General features: G+C 38.1%; 1 protein-coding gene across 10 annotated transcripts in view; it reads left to right on the top strand.

Moving 5' to 3' along the window:
* Positions 1 to 16,692, top strand: part of LOC139760964 (eukaryotic elongation factor 2 kinase-like) — a 145,773-nt gene extending 129,081 nt beyond the window's left edge. For all 10 annotated transcript variants that reach the window (XM_071684767.1, XM_071684747.1, XM_071684754.1 and 7 more), the window contains 3 exons: positions 805 to 935; positions 4,604 to 4,782; positions 14,365 to 16,692. In XM_071684767.1, the coding sequence (XP_071540868.1) occupies positions 805 to 935; positions 4,604 to 4,782; positions 14,365 to 14,477 (423 nt within the window). In that variant the 3' untranslated portion in view covers positions 14,478 to 16,692. The remainder of the gene's footprint in view (positions 1 to 804; positions 936 to 4,603; positions 4,783 to 14,364) is intronic.
* The last annotated feature ends 1,782 nt before the right edge of the window (positions 16,693 to 18,474 follow it).

Here is an 18,474-nt window from a genome sequence, read left to right as displayed (position 1 = left end):
ATGGCCACATTCATTTGTATCCATTCTCTAGATGTCATGTGTAATACACTAAAACCACAGCCCCCTATCCTCAACCAAACCCCACACTTTCTGTGGTTTCCTCTGTATGATTCACATGCCCTAGTTCAGTCCATTGACAGCATGTTGCCCCCTGTATACCACATCTTTCTAATTCATTCTGTCCCGTGCACACTTTTCTCCCACCTGTATTTCAGGCCTCAAACACTCAATTTTGATATCCCCCTCTTCTCCTTTTTCCTTCCACTTTTGACACATTCTGTATATCTTCTTTATCAATCTCTCCTCACTTACCTCCTCCATAAATGTAAAACATTTCAGCACACCTCATCAGCTTTTTCAATCACATTTATATTACCACCTCACCTCTCTCTTACTTCTATATTTTGTACTTAATCATATCTCCTCACACCACATATTTTCCTCACATTTCATTTTGCCATGTATGTGAAGAATTTATGAGAGCTACTTTATTACTCTGCGGAAATGTGAAAAATTTTTGAGAGCTTTATTACTCTGCTGAAGAAGGGATAAGGAGTATTGATATGTTTATTGATTGATTAGCATCTGTTAAACAGTATACAGATGTCAAAGTATTTTGTTGTTTGTTGTCTCCCAACAGCTAATCATTGTAGCTTTGGTGTACTTCTTGATTATATTTTGGAAATGATAAAAGTTTTAGAGCAATAGCCTAAAATCATATGATTGCTTGTCTTTAATCTTGTCAGAATTTGTTGATAAGTTGAAAACAGCAAACAGTCTAACAGAATTTTATATAATTTTCAGATTGATGAAAACATGCACGACAAGGAATTAGGGTTTGACTACATGTTGACAGCTGCTGAGGCTAGGGACCGTGCTGCCATGATTTACATTGCAGAGGCATATGAAACTGGACTTGGTCTACCACCATCTAGGTGATTGGTTATATATTGATAATTGGGTTTTATGAAACTTTTTAGTTTTATCCTCACACTTGACTGCTGACCATCAGTTGAATATATATTAACACAGATGAATGTTAAATCTTTTTGGAGTAGATTAGCTGGCATTACTTGCCTGACAAAGCTTTATTTTATGAATGTAAAGTATTGGTGCTTCTTTCTTTTTGCATTCTTTTGTTTGGCCTTGTTTCTGTTGAAATACCATTTGGTGATATGTGTTATGTTCCCAGGCTTCTCAGTAATCTTTGAAGTTGCTATTTGCCCATTGCTTTTTCCTTTCATGTTTCTCTATTCCTGAATTTTGCCCAACCTTCTTCTGTCATCCTGTTTGTGTGTAAATGCTCATTCAGTCCTCATTCATTTAAGAAAATATTTTATACTTCTTTACTTCATACTGTTTATAACTGCTTGATTGATAGCATGTAGACAAGGATCATTTGTGGGAACTGAAGGAGTTCTCATTTCTGTAATACAGGTATAGAATCCAAAATCCAAAATTCTGAAATCCATGACCCTAAAGACCGAAGTTTTTTGTGGAGCGTCATTCATGTGTAAGAAAGAACCTGACGTGCCACATGTCTTACCCTCTGTCCTCATGAGCTAGTTTTTTGTCAGGGCTGCTAGTAGTCACATGTACACTTGTAAATTACCCTTTGATATTTTTGAGCTTTTTGGATTTCATTTTACTTTCACACTTTCAAGAACAGACCCTTATTTCCAGAATTCCAAAAACTATAGAACTCCACATAATTCAGTAAAAATGGTGTGATGCTAATAGCAGTACCTAGTTACTACCTAAGTTGTTTATGCTGGCACAACCACTTCTCTTACCACATTACAGTACATCATAACACTGTATTCCAAACTCAATTCATGTGAATTCGGGTTAGGCAACATGTATTTTAGGTGCATCTTTGTTCCCCAAGTAGGTCAGGCCAAGAGTCCTGTTCTTTTCAGATTTTTTTATATACCTTCGTGTAATAATCTTTTGTTATCCTCTCATGAAAGGTTCTTGGAAAAGAGAAGAAAACTTAAAAAGTTAATCTTTTATTTTTCCTGTGAGTTATTAAGATTTGTGTACCTCATGGTACCATCATGGATCATTATTATTTCAGTACATGTTAACTCATGCATCAGTCATCACATACACTCCCTTAATGTGGAATGGTATGTGCTACCTTTGCTTCCTGCTAAGGAACACTGCTTCCTCAAGGAACACTCCTGTCTCCCCTGCAATAGGCTTGTTGTTTTTGTAAAGTATGGTTCTCTGTAAATAACTGAACTAGCAATGATTTATACTGAGAGAAATAACTTAAATAGCAGTGATTTGTTCTAAGAGTGTTGGTGATGTGGGATTGAAGTAGGCAGTGATGGAGTGGGATAAGGGTGAGGTGAACGCTTTGTCAAACCTTCCAAAGTAAGCTTATCCATTTCAATATGCAGTAGACATTTGTACCCATTATGGGGATAGACTTTGCCCCAGACCCTGCTGGATAAGCTGTCACATATGTATAAAAAATATCAGCTATAGCATGGGAAACTACTGGAATAGCGACCATAATCATGCTAATATTCCAAAACTTAAAAGATTAGAATTTTGAAACACATCTGTTCATGTCGATTTCGAATTTTGGATTCCCGACTTGTAAAACATAATAGAAGGTTTGTACTTGAAATGATCCTGGAAAATATCTCTTAATACTACCCCTGGCTGAGAAATACCCATGAATATTAAACAAACAATCACAAAAACCTTTTAAACATATTATTTAATTGCTTAATTACAGTTTAATGGCCCCAAAACAATATTTACACCCCAGATTCAAATTCAGCATGAGAAATAGATTTCATAGTGAGGTTTTTAAAATAATCTATTTCCTCAAGAAAAAATGCCAAAAGCTGCTGGTAATAGAGTATGGTATTTAAAGCCCAATTTTTTTTCATTACAAAATTTAATGTAATAAAAGGTTTCTTTCCTTGAAATTATGGAAAATATCTCATAATGCTTCCCCTTGCTGAGAGATATCCAATAGATACGAAGCAAATAATAAGAAAATCCTGTAAACTTATAATCATTTGGGTATGTAATTACAGGCTTTAATAGCCCCAAGCAATAATTACCCCCCAGATTCACAATGAATATGAAAAATAGGGATTATACTGAGGTTCTAAAAAAACATGTTTCCCTAGAGAATTGCAAAAAATGACATGTATTTTCAGGTTATTTTTAAGCCCAAAATGTGTTTTGCTTTAAACCTGAAATACAGGTAGAAAATCCAATATCAAAAAATCCAAAATCTGAAAACCACCAAAAATTGAGGTTCTTTGCTGAGTATCATTCATGTATAAGAGACAACCCATGTGGCTCTGAGCCTCACTTGACAAAGTTGGCCAGACTTCTGCGGACATATTCAGGTATGATTCAAGCCATATTAACAAGTCATTTACATCGGAGTTGAAACAGCCACAAGGCTGAGCTTTGCAGAGCATAGTTGGTTGCTTTTGCTGTTAAGTCATCCCTAATACATCTATGGACTTCACTTTCTTATATACCCTTCATCAGTTTATCCATATTCATGTTCAATAATCCCAGTTTTATGAGCATATCTTCTTTTAAGTTTAAGGTCATTATTCTATATGGTTATTTTCTTGTCTCATGACCTTCCTCAAAAATTTATTTTCATAACATGCCTATGCATGTTAAGATGTGTTAGGAAAATGGGTGAAGAAACAAGGTGTCAGATATTCTCAAGAACAAGGAAAAGCTTAACAGATTTTCATTCAAGTTCAGTGCTGATCTTCAACAAGATGATATGTTTCGTATTGTACTCTGCATAATCCATCACAATAAACCATCCTGAAGTGGTTTGGGCACATGGAGAGGATGAGTGAGGAAAGATTGACCAAGAGGATATATGTGTCGGAGGTGGAGGGAACAAGGAGAAGAGGGAGACCAAATTGGAGGTGGAAAGATGGAGTGAAAAAGATTTTGTGTGATCGGGGCCTGAACATGCAGGAGGGTGAAAGGAGGGCAAGGAATAGAGTGAATTGGAGCGATGTGGTATACCGGGGTTGACGTGCTGTCAGTGGATTGAAGCAGGGCATGTGAAGCGTCTGGGGTAAACCATGGAAAGCTGTGTAGGTATGTATATTTGCGTGTGTGGACGTATGTATATACATGTGTATGGGGGGGGGGGTTGGGCCATTTCTTTCGTCTGTTTCCTTGCGCTACCTTGCAAACGCGGGAGACAGCGACAAAGTATAATAAATAAATAAATATTATTTTCTTCACATATCCCTGGGGATAGGGGAGAAAGAATACTTCCCACGTATTCCCTGCGTGTCGTAGAAGGCGACTAAAAGGGGAGGGAGCGGGGGGCTGGAAATCCTCCCCTCTTGTTTTTTTTTTTTTTTTTTTTTTTTTTTTTTTTTTAATTTTTAATTTTCCAAAAGAAGGAACAGAGAATTCGGCCAGTTGAGGGTATTCCCTCAAAGGCCCAGTCCTCTGTTCTTAACGCTACCTCGCTAATGCGGGAAATGGCGAATAGTTTGAAAGAAAAGATTTTCATCACATATATTGATTCATGTGGAAACTACATTTAACAGTCATAATTTAGAAGTTATTTCCTCTGCTATTTTAGGACTCGTGACTGGAGCAAGGCAGTACAGTGGCTTGATAGAGTGGTGAGCACGAACTCAGAAGATGAGGATGGTAACTTTGATGGTACAATGCATGACCCACAGTACCAGCTAGTGGCTAAACAAGCAACAATGTACTCAACTGGTGGTTTTTGCCTTCCAAAGGATCCAAGTAAAGCTGGTAAGTTTATTAATTTGTAATACTTAGTGGTGTAGTGTTTTATCTTGTATGCAAGGTATTTTTATAGCCATTTTCTTTCAGACTTAAGAGCAGAAGCATGCATCCACTTTTTAACTATCATTTATAATGTATTAAAACCCAGTTCTTAAGCATCCTTATCCAAGTCGTCCCACAGACTTCCTTGGTATACCATTAATGCTTCATATGCCTTAGTTCAATCCATGGACAACATGTCACCTTCCCATATACCATAGTAATCCATTTTATTCTATTCCATGTATATCTTTCACTCTACAGAATGTATATGCCCTAGTACTCCTAAGCTTTCTTCAGTCCTTCCATCTCTTAGGTCTCCCCTTCCCCCTTGCTTCCTCCACTTTAAACACATAGAGGTCTTAGTCATTTTTTGCTCATCCTGTTCACATGCCTAAGCCATTTTACCATACCTTTCTTAGCTTTCTGTGAGGCTGTACTATCTGCCACATCTCTCATTTACACTGACATTTCTTACGTGGTCAGCCCATCTCACCACTTGTAGTCTTTAAGCATTTCATTACCAACGCATCCCCCCCCCTCTTCCTTTCTTTTGTGTTCGGGGTCCAAAACTCATCTATAAAACACTTCTAGCAATAATGTACCTTCAGGCATAGCTCCAGATGCTGACTTTCCCCTACAAATGTTCTTTGATTCACACAGGACCTTATTCCACTCTTCCAACTTTTGATTCACATTATCCCACATGGGTGTCCATTAATTATAAATGTCTGTTAAATCAGGATGGTTTATTGTGATGGATTATGCAGAGTACAATACGAAACATATCATCTTGTTGAAGATCAGCACTGAACTTGAATGAAAATCTGTTAAGCTTTTCCTTGTTCTTGAGAATATCTGACACCTTGTTTCTTCACCCATTTTCCTAACACATCTTAACATGCATAGGCAACTGATACACCAGCTTCTCAGTTAACTAGTTTTTATGCAGCACTCAGATTCATTCAATTTCTTTTCACCACTGTTGTTAGGGGCCATTGTTGCTTAGTTCTTTTCATTTTATGTGCAAATTTTATGAAAACAAAGGCATAACCTATGCAATATTGATGTTATTGCTGACTGGATTGTCACAAGGATGCCACCAGTCAATTCGAACTTGAATGTCGGACTGAGTCCATTTCACTTTGGACTTCTTTCTTTGCATTGGCAGTCAGTGTCTTGTGTCTCTGAAGTCTATTGAATTGAGGTTTTACTGTACAGATGCTCCCTGACATATGTCCGAGTTCCATTCTGACCAACTGGTCAGATCTCAAAATGATTGTAAATCGGACATATGTCAGCTTGGTATGTAGAATTTGTATACCTGTACAGCATTCTTTTATTCTACTCAATTTCTTTTATGATTATCTCATTTTTTATCAACCAGCTTTATTATATGATTCTGTAGTTTCTTTTTATCTTTTATTCAAGATTAGTTCACAGATTGATTCCCCCAAACATTCTGTGAACTTTTTGGCAGCTCCTTTGTCAGCATTTGCTTTTTCACCTGTGGCTTGAATGTTGTGCAAGCTATATTTTCTTTTAGATCTATTGAACCAACCCTGACTTTCCGTGAAGTTCTTGATGTAATTTATCCCGTTTGTTCTAGCCTTCGCATAAATTGTTGGTAAGCTTAGTGTTGCATGTTTTTTAATTTAATCTTCCATCCACAGCATCAACAACTTTTCCATTTTGTGTTTTTTTTTTACTGCTTCGTGCATTTTTTCTTTGTCCTTTAAAGATGTGGAGGGCATCGAATGTGACACCTGTAGATCACATGCATTCACATTAACTTTTTTTTCCTCCTTCATATTGGGTGATTACCTTCATATTCAATTCCATACAAGCATCTTCCTCGGCTTCTTGCTAGATTTAACAGCATGTGATGGGTTCTTCCTCTTGCTCATCATCTTCTTTTGGGTTTGATACAAAAATAGTTTAATTCAGCATGAAAATTCATCAGATTCATGTAAGTAATGCACACTTTCTAAGTGAAAACTGAGAGCAAGAACTGAGAGATACTGTGATGTACACAATGCCTGGATCGTCTGACATTCACCATCGTATGGACATAGCTGCTATCACTGGCAGATATATGACCGAGTGTAATTTTCATGTTTATGTATATTTTTTCATTTATATTTTTTTTTGGTCGTATGCACAGGTGGTCATAAGTCGAAGAGCACCTGTATTTCCTTCAGGTCTTTCCTAGTCAAACTTAAACTATCCTGTCTTGTCTCCCCACATTTATTATCAACTTTACCCTTTCTCACTTTCTCTACAGCCTCACAATGATTTTTTTTAAGGAGTTTGCCACTAGATCCATGTTATATGCAAGTATCAACTGATTCACATCCTATAGCCCTTCACTTCCAGCAAATCAAAGACCCATCCATCATCACTCCTGTAAATGAATTAAACAAAAATAGTGACTTCACACTTCCATGATGCAGACCTATCATTGCTGGGAACCACCTAACGTTTTTTCCTACTTATACACATCCCTTACACTCTCAGTAAAAACTCCTCTGCATATAGTAACTTTCCATTTACCTCATATATTTGTAGAGTGTTTCACAAGGCCTCTCTGTCAGCTGTATCATACATTTCATCCAGATCTATAAATGGTACATACAGTTTGCTCTTTTTCTGCAGGTATTTCTCTTACAAATTCTTCAAAGCATCCTCCCCAAGCAGAAGTTTAGTGCACGTCACCACCTTGTCGGTCATTGTTGTTGTATACAGCATACTTGGTATACTAAACCTCTGTAATTCAAGCATTCAGTTTTATCCCCCTTGCCTGTATATAAGGGCACTATACAAGCATTCTGTCAATTCTCATGCAACTCACTTTAGGCCGTTCAGATGTCAATTAATTTGACCAACAAAGCAGCAGCATTTTCACTCCTGTTTAGAGGAACTTGGTTGCAACCTCTCCCCTTCTGTCACTTTGGCACATTTCATCTTACACAAGGCTCATTTTACTTCTCTCTTTTCAGTATATCATTCATCAGGACTCCCAATCCACATCCCATCTCATCACCTCCTCCTTTACTTACTCATTCTCCACATCTGAAAGGTTTTCATAATATTCACTCCATTTCTTTTCTACCTCTTCATTGCCTGTCACCACTTCTCCGTCTGCTTTTTATACTGTTGCTCTTGTTCACTTTACACTATTCACCTGCTTCAAAAATATTTCCAAATCCTCTCTGAATTTCGTCAATAGTAACTCCATCTTTCGCTTTTCCTCATTTTTAGCTCTCATTTCCTACCTCCTTATGCCTCTCTTTTCTCTTTCACTAGTAATTCAACTTACTCATCCCACCTCTCACTTTCTCAAACCCACATCCTGTCTTCCACATGCCACACACTACCTGCACATACTTCCACTGCTTCCCAAAATACCATCCTTTTATCTTCCTTTTCCCTTGTTTCACTTACTCTCACTCATGGCCACTCTTCGCTTCATCTTTCAGGGTATCTTTCTAGTCATTTTCACCATGTGTTTCACTCATGCTTATTTCCTTTTCCTAAAACCATTACTGTTCAAGCTTTCACACTTGCCTCCACCAAGAAACTGTCAGCATGTTCATGTCCAACATTTTTTGAAAGTACCTGTTTTTTACAGTACAGGGAGAGTGTTCTCCATTCTTGGGATACCATCTCCTGAACTTTCTCTTCCATCAAGTAATCTTTTAAACCCCCATAAATTGCCAGCATTAAATATTTATATTTATTTATTCATTATTTTTATTTCTTTCTTTCTTTCTTTCATACTATTCGCCATTTCCCGCATTAGCGAGGTAGCGTTGAGAACAGAGGACTGGGCCCTTGAGGGAATATCCTCACCTGGGCCCCTTCTCTGTTCCCTCTTTTGGAAAATTAAAAAAAAAAAGTGAGAGGAGAGGATTTCCAGCCTCCCGCTCCCTCCCCTTTTAGTCGCCTTCTACGACACGCAGGGAATACGTGGGAAGTATTCTTTCTCCCCTATCCCCAGGGAGGATATATATATATATATATATATATATATATATATATATATATATATATATATATATATATATACATACATATATGTATGTATAGAGTTGATAGAGATGCTCTGTGGAAGGTATTAAGAATATATGGTGTGGGAGGCAAGTTGTTAGAAGCAGTGAAAAGTTTTTATCGAGGATGTAAGGCATGTGTACGTGTAGGAAGAGAGGAAAGTGATTGGTTCTCAGTGAATGTAGGTTTGCGGCAGGGGTGTGTGATGTCTCCATGGTTGTTTAATTTGTTTATGGATGGGGCCGTTAGGGAGGCGAACGCAAGAGCCTTGGAAAGAGGGGCAAGGATGAAGTCTGTTGGGGATGAGAGAGCCTGGGAAGCGAGTCAGCTGCTGCTCGCTGATGACACAGCGCCGGTGGCTGATTCATGCGAGAAACCGCAGAAGCCGGTGACTGAGTCCGGCAAAGTGTGTGAAAGAAGAAAGCCAAGAGTAAATGTGAACAAGAGCAAGGTCACCAGGTACAGCAGGGTTGAGGGTCAAGTCAACTGGGAGGCAAGTTTGAATGGAGAAAAACTGGAGGAAGCGAAGTGTCCTAGATATCTGGGAGTGGATCTGGCAGCGGATGGAAACATGGAAGCGGAAGCGGATCACAGGGCGGGGGAGGGGGCGAAAATTATTTATTTATTTATTTATTTATTTATTTATTTTGCTTTGTCGGTCTCCTGCGTTAGCGAGGTAGCGCAAGGAAACAGATGAAAGAATGGCCCAACCCACCCCCATACACATGTATATACATACACGTCCACACACGCAAATATACATACCTATACATCTCAACATATATATATATATATATATATATATATATATATATATATATATATATATATATATATATATATATATACACACACACACAGACATATACATATATACACATGTACATAATTCATACTGTCTGCCTTTATTCATTCCTATCGCCACCCCGCCACACATGAAATAACAACCCCCTCCCCCCTCATATGCGTGAGGTAGCGCCAGGAAAAGACAACAAAGGCAACATTCGTTCACACTCAGTCTCTAGCTGTCATGTAATAATGCACCAAAACCACAGCTCCCTTTCCACATCCAGGCCCCACAGAACTTTCCATGGTTTACCTCAGACACTTCACATGCCCTGGTTCAATCCATTGACAGCACGTCGACCCCAGTATACCACATTGTTCCAATTCACTCTAGTCCTTGAACGCCTCAACCCTCCTGCATGTTCAGGCCCCGATCACTCAAAATCTTTTTCACTCCATCTTTCCACCTCCAATTTGGTCTCCACTTCTCCTCATTCCCTCCACCTCTGACATATATCCTCTTGGTCAATCTTTCCTCACTCATTCTCTCCATGTGACCAAACCATTTCAAACACCCTCTTCTGCTCTCTCAACCACACTTTTCATTGCCACACATCTCTCTTACCCTATTATTACTTACTCAATCAAACCACCTCACACCACATATTGTTCTCAAACATCTCATTTCCAGCACATCCACCCTCCTCCACACAACTCTATCCATAGCCCATGCCTCGCAACCATATAGCATTGTTGGAACCACTATTCCTTCAAACATACCCTTTTTTGCTTTCCTGTAGTTTTAATCGCTCAGGCACTTCACCATGATCGAGACATATGTTGAATATCTTTACCAACCAATCGACAACACAGTTACCCCCTTTCTTGATAGATTCAACTGCCATACCATCCACTCCCACGGCCTTCCCAGATTTCATCTTTTGGCTTTCACCACTTCTTCTCACTTCACTGAACCACTCTCACGGACTCTCTCACTTTGCACACCACCCCAACCAAAACACCGTACATCTGCATGTTCACAATTCTTCAAAATACTCACATCATCTCCCCATTCTATCACTGTTATCACTTCCCCCTTTGCCCTCTTCATTGATTTTCACATTTGTTCTCTTGTCTTTTGCACATTATTTGCCTCCTTCCAAAACATCTTTTTATTCTCTCTAAAGTTTAATGATACTCCATCACCCCAACTCTTATTTGCCCTCTTTTTCATCCCTTGCACCTTCCTCTTGCCCTCCTTCCACTTTCTCTCATACAACTCTTAGTCATTCACACTCCTTCCAAATGCCTCTCTTCTCTTTCACTAACAACTTGATTTCTTCATCCCACTAATCACTACCCTTTCTAATCTGCTCACCTCCCACCTTTTGCATGCCGTACACATCTCTTGCTCATGCCATCACTGCTTCCCTGAATACTTCCCATTCCTCACCCACTCCCCTCTCCTCATTCATTCTCACCTTTTGCCAATTTACACTCAATCTTTCCTCGTACTTCTTCACACAAGTGTCTTTTCCAAGCTCACTTACTCTCACTACCCTCTTCTCCCCTATATTCTTACCTCTACAAATCTCCACCTTCACCTCCACAAGATAGTGATTAGACATCCCAGCAGCTGCCCCTCTCGGCACATTTACATCTAAAAGTTTCTCTTTTTACATGCCTATCAATATTTAATGTACTAATGCTCGCTGACCATCTTTCTAACTTGCATATGTATACTTGTGTATATATCTCTTTTTAAACCAGATATTCCCAGTTACCAGTCTTTTTTCAGCACATAAATCCACAAGCTCTTCACCATTTTTATTCACAACACTGAATACCCCATGCGCACCCATTTTACTCTCAACTGCCAAATTACTTGCCTTTGCATTTAAATCACCCATCACTAATTCCCGGTCTCTTGCACCAAAACTACTAACACACTCACTCAGTTGCTCCCAAAACACTTGCCTCTCATAATCTTTCTTCTCATGACCAGGTGCATAAGCACAAATAATCACCCATCTCTTGCCATCCACTTTCAGTTTTACCTGCATCAGTCTAGAATTTACTTCCTTGCACTCTATCACACACTCCCACACCTCCTGCTTCAGGAGTAGCACTACTCCTTCCTTAGTTCTTATCTTCTCACCAACCCCTGAATTTACTCGTAAGACATTTCCAAACCATTCTTCTCCTTTACCCTTGAGCTTCGTTTTACTCAGAGCCAGAACCTCCAGGTTTCTTTCATCGTACATACTACCTATCTCTCTTTTCCTCTCCTCTTGCTTACACCAAACACATTGAGGTGAGTATTTCCTGCTTGACTCCTTCTGTTTCTTCATTTGGAAATTGTAATATAAGAATGGGAGGGTTTCCAGCCCTCTGCTACTGGCTACTGAACTCTATTTCCCAGTCTATGTTACCATAGACTCTGTGTAGTTTTAATGAATATATTGCCTTAACTTCCTTATTTTCCATAGTCAGATTTGAGCATTACATGATCACTTTTTTTTAACTGGTGTATCATATTTAGTATTCTCAGTATCCTTGTTAGTGTGTGTGAAGACAAGTTCCAGTAATGATAATGTATCAGTCCCTCTCATCCTAGCTTTTACATGTTTGTTTTGTGTGGGAAAGGAATTTTACACTCATGGGGCCCCATCTCTTGAACATTCTCTTCTATCATACAGCCTCTTAAATCTGTTTATGCTGTCTTCATTAACCATAACCTCATTTAGTCTGTTCCATTTATCCACCTCACTTTTACTTTAAAGGTATTTCTTTACATCCATATTTATGCATTTCTTATTTAATTTCATTGTTATGTCCTGTGGTGGCTCTATCCCTACATTTCTCTGAGAACTGTCCACATTGTTCATATCTTTTAAAAACTTCAAGATTGTGAGCAGTTCACCCCTCACTCTTCTGTTCCAGTGTGAATAATTTTAAGGCCTCCAGCCTTTCCCTGTAACATAGCTCTATGAATTCTCATTCCATCTTTGTTGCCCATCTTTGTGAGCTCTTTGTGCTCCTTTAGGTGCCATGACCCAACCTGAGAAGCATATTCTAGTTTTAGCCTTATTTAGAATAAGAATAGCCTCCTAAGTATTTCCTTATTCATATACATGAAAGCTATTCTGATGTTTGTCAGCAGACAGTTTCTTCTAATATGGGTCTCTCGGAATTCTGAAGCTTATTTCCTGCTAGATAATTATCACATTGAGACCATTTTTCACTTGTCTCATCTTCATCTCCATACAGTTGCTTGGTTGAGTCTTATATAAGTTTATTTGATCCTCCTTGGTTTTTATTTACCTCATCACCCTGCGGTATCTGCAAACATATTAACTAGGATTTAATACCTTCAGGCTGGTCATTACAATAGATTAAAAAGAGTGATGTTCCTGGAACTGAACCTAGAGGCACTCCACTGGTCACCTCTAACTTATTTGGAAAAGACCCTTCTAACATGCATACTACTGAGATAATGTTCTGTCTATTGTAGGAGTTTTCTTTTATTCCTGCCTGGAGATCAAGGTTCTTGATAAGCCTCCCATGCAGTACAATATAGAATGTAAAATGCTTTCTGGAAGTCCAGATACAGAGGGTCCACCCAAGCCTTCCCTTTTATCTAGGAGTGAGCTCTCTAGTAGAACTCTAAGAGTTTAGTTACACATGACCTCCTTTCCTTAAAAATGTGCTGTCTCTGACTCAGGAAATTTCTCCTCTGTAGAGTCGTATACTTGCTTTGTAATAATCTTTTCCAGAACCTTCACCACATTCATCAGCGAGTTTAGAGTGTAGTTCATTGCCTGTTCCTGGTTTCCTTTTTTGTATATGACAATTGATCTTTTCCATTCCCTTAGCATTTTGCCTCTCTTCAGTGAAATCTTGAACAGTAAATTAAATGGTTTATCCTGTGTATCTGCACACATCTTTAGTACACTTGGTGAAATTTCATCAGGACCATGAGCATTGTATGGATTGGTTAAATCCTGGTATTCTTATGTTTTTTCTAAACATCTTGGTGATTTCCAAAACCTCCTCGCTGTATTTCACTAGAGTCGGGGCTATAGAGTCTTCCATTACAAAAACCCGTTTGAATTTGTGATTCGGTTCCTCACACACCCTTACGTCCTCCTCCAATTTTTTCCCTTTGATTCCCTTAGCCTAATTACTGTTCCCTAGTTGCCAACTGACTCCTGATGAATTAATGGAAAAGTGTTGGATTTGATTTTCACCTATATTGTCCTCAATATTCTTTTCAAAGTTTCTTTGTTCCTCCTTTCTTTTCCTGCTATACTTGTTATGTGCTGTCTTATACCTTGCACATGCTTGCTGGCTGGAGTGGTCTATAGCTTTGCCACTGCATATATTGAAGCTTTTTTTTTTGCTTTATGATGTCTTTTATTATACCATTCCTTCCTTTTTCTGACCATCTCCTCTGTATTTATGGCTTGAGGTTCCCATGACTTTCCTCCTTCCTTGTAAAGCCCTGCTCTTAGTTGAATTCCATTTCCCACTTTTGTTAGCATAGAAATTATTAAGGTTTGTGATTATTATATGATCCACATTTTTGTCAGTCCAGTCTGGAAATTAAATGTTCATGAAATTAAACTGGGTATTTATGAGCAGATTCAAATGAATTATGTGATAGGCTATATTTACTCACACAAACTATCTAACAGATAACGATTTTTTCAGGTGATATGTTCAGTTGGGCTGCAGAATTGGCAACAGAAGCCATGAAGGGTAAACTGGCCTCCAAGTATTTCATGTTGGCAGAGGAAGCTTGGGCAGAATGTGAGGAATTATAAAGGAAAATGATTTCTGGAGGGCAGAGAGTAATTCTGAAGTGCTATTAAGTGTATTGTTGATACTGTAGTACAGGCAATAAGGAGTAAAAATATATATGGTGTATTTCAATCAGTTTGACTCCTAGCTATGTACAGTGTCGTACACATGGTATTATTGTTATTATAAATAAAGTATAACTTTACATGTATATGTACATACATACATATAGGTGTTACTGGAACCACTTGCTTGAGGTTACACAGGGAGTGAAAAGTGACCTTTGGCAAAGCTTTATCATTGGGAATACAGTCTCATCAAAAACTTCTCTCTCCAAAGGAGTTTACATTTCCCTCCTACTGTAAGCAACACAGCCTTGGGCTTCAGGAACTTTAGAAAGGTCTTGGAATAATCATTGATAATACTTGTGTCTACAATACCTCTGTGACAAATGAGACTATAGGTGGTGGATGAAAAGACAGAGATGGGTAGGAATGGGTTAATGTTCTAATATTGCGACCCACAGTGTCTTCTTCAGAGAGGCTGAGCATTAAACTGTTCCTGCCCATTTCTTGTGTTTTCAGCAACCCCTTACTCTCTCATATATATATGTAGAAGGGGAGGGAGTGGGGGGCTGGAAATCCTCCCCTCTCGTTTTTTTTCAATTTTCCAAAAGAAGGAACAGAGAAGGGGGCCAGGTGAGGATATTCCCTCAAAGGCCCAGTCCTCTGTTCTTAATGCTACCTCGCTATTGCGGGAAATGGCAAATAGTATGAAAGAAAGAAGATATATACAGTTATATACACCTTTAGGACCCTCCATCCCAATTTTTTTCATTCACTTATTTGAAATTAAAATTTTCCCTTGTAAACAATATCTATATACTATTATATCTGTTTTCCAATGTAACAGTTCAACACCTCAGAAACTTGGCCTATATGTAAAGGGTCTAGATCATGAATGGACACCTATCAGCCTTCAACTACATGATTTGCAGCCTGGAATGTCTTATGTAAGATGGAACAAAATATCATTAAACAGCCATTGACTTCTGGTGCTGGAAAATTCATGAAGCTTGAACAAAGAGGTGTCTAAAGAACATCTCTAAGACAAAGAAAGATCATAAGGCATTTGCAGATGTTCACAGCCTTTTCCTCACATCTTCTATTGATAGTAGCTCATTTAGAATATTGACCCACAAACTGTAACACACTTCACTCTTGAGTTCATGGAAGGGAATTTACTCATTCGACAAAAGCTTGCCTCGAGCATTATTCATACTTGTGTGAGAAGGCTGCTATACTTGCCTGCATATTCAACTCCATTTACATTAGCAAATATATATTCATTTGCATGAATCTTAACAAAAAGCTTTGAGATACAGAGAATGACAATAATTTACTCTCCATTCCATGACTGGCAACTTGATTTCTACATTCAAGAAATGTGCCAAATTCCACCAAGATGCCATTTTTCCCTGGTGGGTAGTTTTCTCTAAATATGCTTAAACAGTAGTAAAATCCAATGTATCAACATTCTAAGGCTGGCATGCTATTGTAAAGCATGAACAGTAGCTCCATGGCATTAAGAATGTAAAATGGAAAATTATATATGAACTGAGAAAAATTCTTTTCTATTCTATTCTGATGCCTGTTCCCTCCAGGAATTCCCATCAAGGGTGTGGTCAAAGTCTCACTTATCCCAGTCCTTACATTCCTCCCTCATACACATCATTCCAATGCAATCTTCTGCCATTTCTCTCACTCAAGTACTCTTCCATTTTATTTCCTCATGTCACAGGTGGTCTTCTCCTCCATCAAACCCCTTTAATTGTACTGTCATACACCCTCCTTATGTACTCCCATCTTGTAAGTATAAGTTTTGTAATCAAAGCTTGTCATATAGTTTATTGATGCAGAGGTAAAAAGGCTGTACATCCCTGGTCTAGACTCTGTATCATTGACAAGAAGTGTGGCATTATGGTAAACAAACTGCTGGGTTTCAGTACATGCTGCCTCAAAAAACTGTTGCAGATGCAAGATGTCAACTCTGATAATGACTGTAAGTTTCCTTCAGGGCTGGAATATGTAGTGTAATATATGCATGACATTTCTGAGAATGTTTCATGATGAACCACATTTTTAGCAGTGTATATTAATACTTGTTAAAAGTTGATACCGTATTCTATTTCAGTACAAATACATCAAAAAAGGAATAAACAGTATTTTTCTGGAAACATCTCCATGGTGTAATTAATGACCTTAGGCAACCATGTTTTTTACTGATAGTGAATAAACTTCCTCTGTATTCAATGAATGGTAATTTAATGTTAAAAAAATAACAGCAAATACCACGAGTGAGTTTTGAAGTGGCACCTGACTATCTGGGAAGGGTTTATACTGGCTCTCATGTGCATTCTACCTCATTTGGAGCAGTAGTATTTTATTTCAGTAAAATCGCATCAGAAAAAAATTGATTTTTTTCTGGAAATACTTTCACTTTGAAATGAATGAACCTATATAACTATCTGTTCTGATCGATATCATTTCTACATTTGCAATTAACAAAAATAATGATCTGTAGCACATAAAAAAGGAAGTTACTAAATGAAAAGAAAGCAGCGGGACCTTTCAAGAGGAGTTATTTTTTCCATTTCTTAAGGGGATTTGGTGTTGTGAATATAATGGACATGTTTAACTTACAATTGCCAGGAAAGTGGTATGAATGCACATTATATGTGTGTATGACCCACTGACCAATAGTCACATGATCCCCTGTCATATCATCTTGTTATACCAACAGTATGCCATCTCAAATGATTAGATCTTTCATTTCTCATTCACTCATTACTTATTTCAGCAATAAACTTACTCAGTTTATTTAAACCCATGTTCATATCATATCATTCAATATAAATTTGAAGTTTTGAATATATATATACAGTATTAAAGAATATTCATTTTATGGTCCTTTTGTCTGTCAACTCTTACTTCACTAGCAGACACAAGAATATGAGTAAATATGAAAATGTAAACACAGCCATCATCATCAACTATACAAGATTACGATGGCTGTTTCTGAGTAGGAGACAGTTTACTTTTGAACCCAGGTGCTTTAAATGAAATACAAGCAGTGGCTGCCTAAGCTAGGAATCTACAGAAAACAACTGCTAACAACAAGAGAAAGATTTGAGTTTTAACTTCTGTATGAACGAGCGAGGAGAATTTATTTGATAATGTGCCTATTATGTTAATTCTTCTATCTATATTTGGTGCCTGTTCCCCTTAGAAACTCACTCAAGGAGGGTGGCTATGGCAAAAGAATCTCTTTAACTGTTGAACTCCAGTGTTGCTTCGTAGCCTTTGATGCCTCACCTTTAACAGCCCACTGGCAGAGGGCAACTCTAGCGCAGTGTTTTCAGAGGCTCCTAGGCAATGTAGGCAATGCAGGAGACAACAACAAAGTATAATAAAAAAAAATAAAAAAAAATTGAAAATAATAATTTATATTTATATATTTTATTATACTGTGTCGCTGTCTCCCGCGTTAGCGAGGTAGCGCAAGGAAACAGACGAAAGAATGGCCCAACCCACCCACATACACATGTATTACACACATGTCCACATACACACATATACATACCTATACATTTCAACATATACATTATATATATATATATATATGGAAGTAAGGGGAGTGGGGGAGGAATGGGATGTATTTAGGGAATCAGTGATGGATTGAGCAAAAGATGCTTGTGGCATGAGAAGAGTGGGAGGTGGGTTGATTAGAAAGGGTAGTGAGTGGTGGGATGAAGAAGTAAGAGTATTAGTGAAAGAGAAGAGAGAGGCATTTGGACGATTTTTGCAGGGAAAAAATGCAATTGAGTGGGAGATGTATAAAAGAAAGAGACAGGAGGTCAAGAGAAAGGTGCAAGAGGTGAAAAAAAGGGCAAATGAGAGTTGGGGTGAGAGAGTATCATTAAATTTTAGGGAGAATAAAAAGATGTTCTGGAAGGAGGTA

This window comes from Panulirus ornatus, chromosome 3 (genome assembly GCF_036320965.1).
Source record: "Panulirus ornatus isolate Po-2019 chromosome 3, ASM3632096v1, whole genome shotgun sequence".
In the NCBI taxonomy this organism is placed as follows: Eukaryota; Metazoa; Arthropoda; class Malacostraca; order Decapoda; family Palinuridae; genus Panulirus; species Panulirus ornatus.
Note: the sequence above shows the minus strand (reverse complement) of the source record. Positions and strands in the feature narration are given on the sequence as shown.